General features: G+C 41.3%; 1 protein-coding gene across 1 annotated transcript; it reads left to right on the plus strand.

Moving 5' to 3' along the window:
• Positions 1-511: 511 nt before the first annotated feature.
• LOC110867885 (probable carboxylesterase 17) lies at positions 512-1705 on the plus strand. The gene has a single exon (XM_022116942.2). The coding sequence runs from the start codon at positions 558-560 to the stop codon at positions 1560-1562; it is 1005 nt and encodes a 334-aa protein (XP_021972634.1). The 5' UTR covers positions 512-557; the 3' UTR covers positions 1563-1705.

Raw genomic sequence — 1705 nt, forward strand, 5'->3', positions numbered from 1 at the left:
TACGTTTATAACTTTTTTTTGTAGAAACTTAATTTCCCTGACATTTCGTTATAAGTTTTGTTAAAAGCGAAGTTGTACTTAAAATAAAGTATTTATTTGGTATCATAAAACGGTATGTGATAAACTAAACCGTTCTGGCTTTCTAAACAACATGCTTTATTTTTAAATCACGTTTGTTTACCTTATCATTTGTTCAGTTTTGCCGCAACATGGGGCGTCAAAAAAAAACTAGTTTAATATAATTAGTGACTCTACCTCATAACCAAATGTTAGGGTAGCATTTATTTTGGAGACAGTCACTTTTATGAAGATCCAACGAGATATCGTGTAGATGTGGAAGTTGGACCAGTTGACCAAAGTGGGTGGGGGCTCATATTCGATAAGATTATTACTAGATCTTGATTCACAATGAACGGTTGACCAAAAGTCAATGATTTTAGAACATGATAACAAAATGTACCGAACATTTTTAGGATTTCCAAGTGGTATATATAGTTCTAGATCCCATTTCATACAACCAACTACCAACTGCAACTAGTTTGGTTTTCACTTGTCAAATGGCTACAATATCGTTAAGTCAACGGTCAACTTCTTTTCGCCAACCGTTAAATGGTTCAGTGGTTGAGGAGATCAGTGGGTTGATTCGGGTTCACAAAGGTGGCTACGTCGAGAGACCTCTAGCTATAGCTCATGCGTCTTGCATGGTCCCCTCAGGGCTCGAGGTTACAGCCACGGATGTTACGATAGACAAGTTTACTAGCTTGTGGGCCCGGGTGTATGCCCCGAGCAATTACAAACAGTTTTCATCCAAAAGGCCGGTGGTGGTTTACTTTCATGGAGGGGGGTTTTGTGTTGGATCCGCTTCGTGGGCTTGTTACCATGACTTTTTGTTAAATCTTGCCCGGGAGGCGTGTTGTGTCGTTGTATCGGTTAACTACCGGTTAGCCCCTGAGAACCGGCTCCCAGCAGCCTATGATGATGGGTTCAATGTCATTATGTGGCTAAAACAAGAGGGTTTGAAGGGAACGGTTAATGAGCTTAAAGGGTGCGATTATTCAAAAGTATATTTAGCCGGTGATAGTGCTGGTGCAAATATTGCGTACCATGTCGCGTCACGGCTAGTGTCTAGGCCGGTCTTGTCACCCAAGGGAATTATTCTGATCCAACCATTTTTTGGGGGAGAGGCAAGAACTATGTCCGAGAAGCATTGTACACAACCCGTTAACTCGGCGCTGACACTATCAGCTTCTGATACATATTGGCGGCTCGCGCTCCCAGTAGGGTTTACGCGAGACAACCCATGGTGCAACCCTCTTGCAAGGGGTGCACCGAGATTGAGTGACATGCGGCTTTTCAAGACGTTGGTTTGTGTGGCTGAGTTGGACATATTGAAAGATAGAAACTTAGAATTCACGTCTGCCCTAGCTAGGACGGGTGCACCAGTGCAATCTGTCGTCTACAAAGACGTTGGACACGCGTTTCAAGTTTTATATAATTATCAACTTGCTCAGACCCGAACCCACGAGATGATTACTCACCTTAGGGCTTTCATCAACCAGTAATTAGTGTTTTGATGGCTTTTAGATTGTAAAATCTAGCATAATGTTTTGTTCTTTTATTATATAGAACTGTAATCTACATGCAATATGCTAATAATGTGATATATGCTTTAGTTTTGGAAGAAAATGAAATGAAAAGTTCTATA

This window comes from Helianthus annuus, chromosome 7 (genome assembly GCF_002127325.2).
Source record: "Helianthus annuus cultivar XRQ/B chromosome 7, HanXRQr2.0-SUNRISE, whole genome shotgun sequence".
NCBI classification, from domain to species: domain Eukaryota; kingdom Viridiplantae; phylum Streptophyta; class Magnoliopsida; order Asterales; family Asteraceae; genus Helianthus; species Helianthus annuus.

What these genes read in the sequence shown, in the direction of transcription:
- LOC110867885 (XM_022116942.2), top strand. Translation starts at nt 558, where the DNA reads ATGGCTACAATATCGTTAAGTCAACGGTCAACTTCTTTTCGCCAACCG.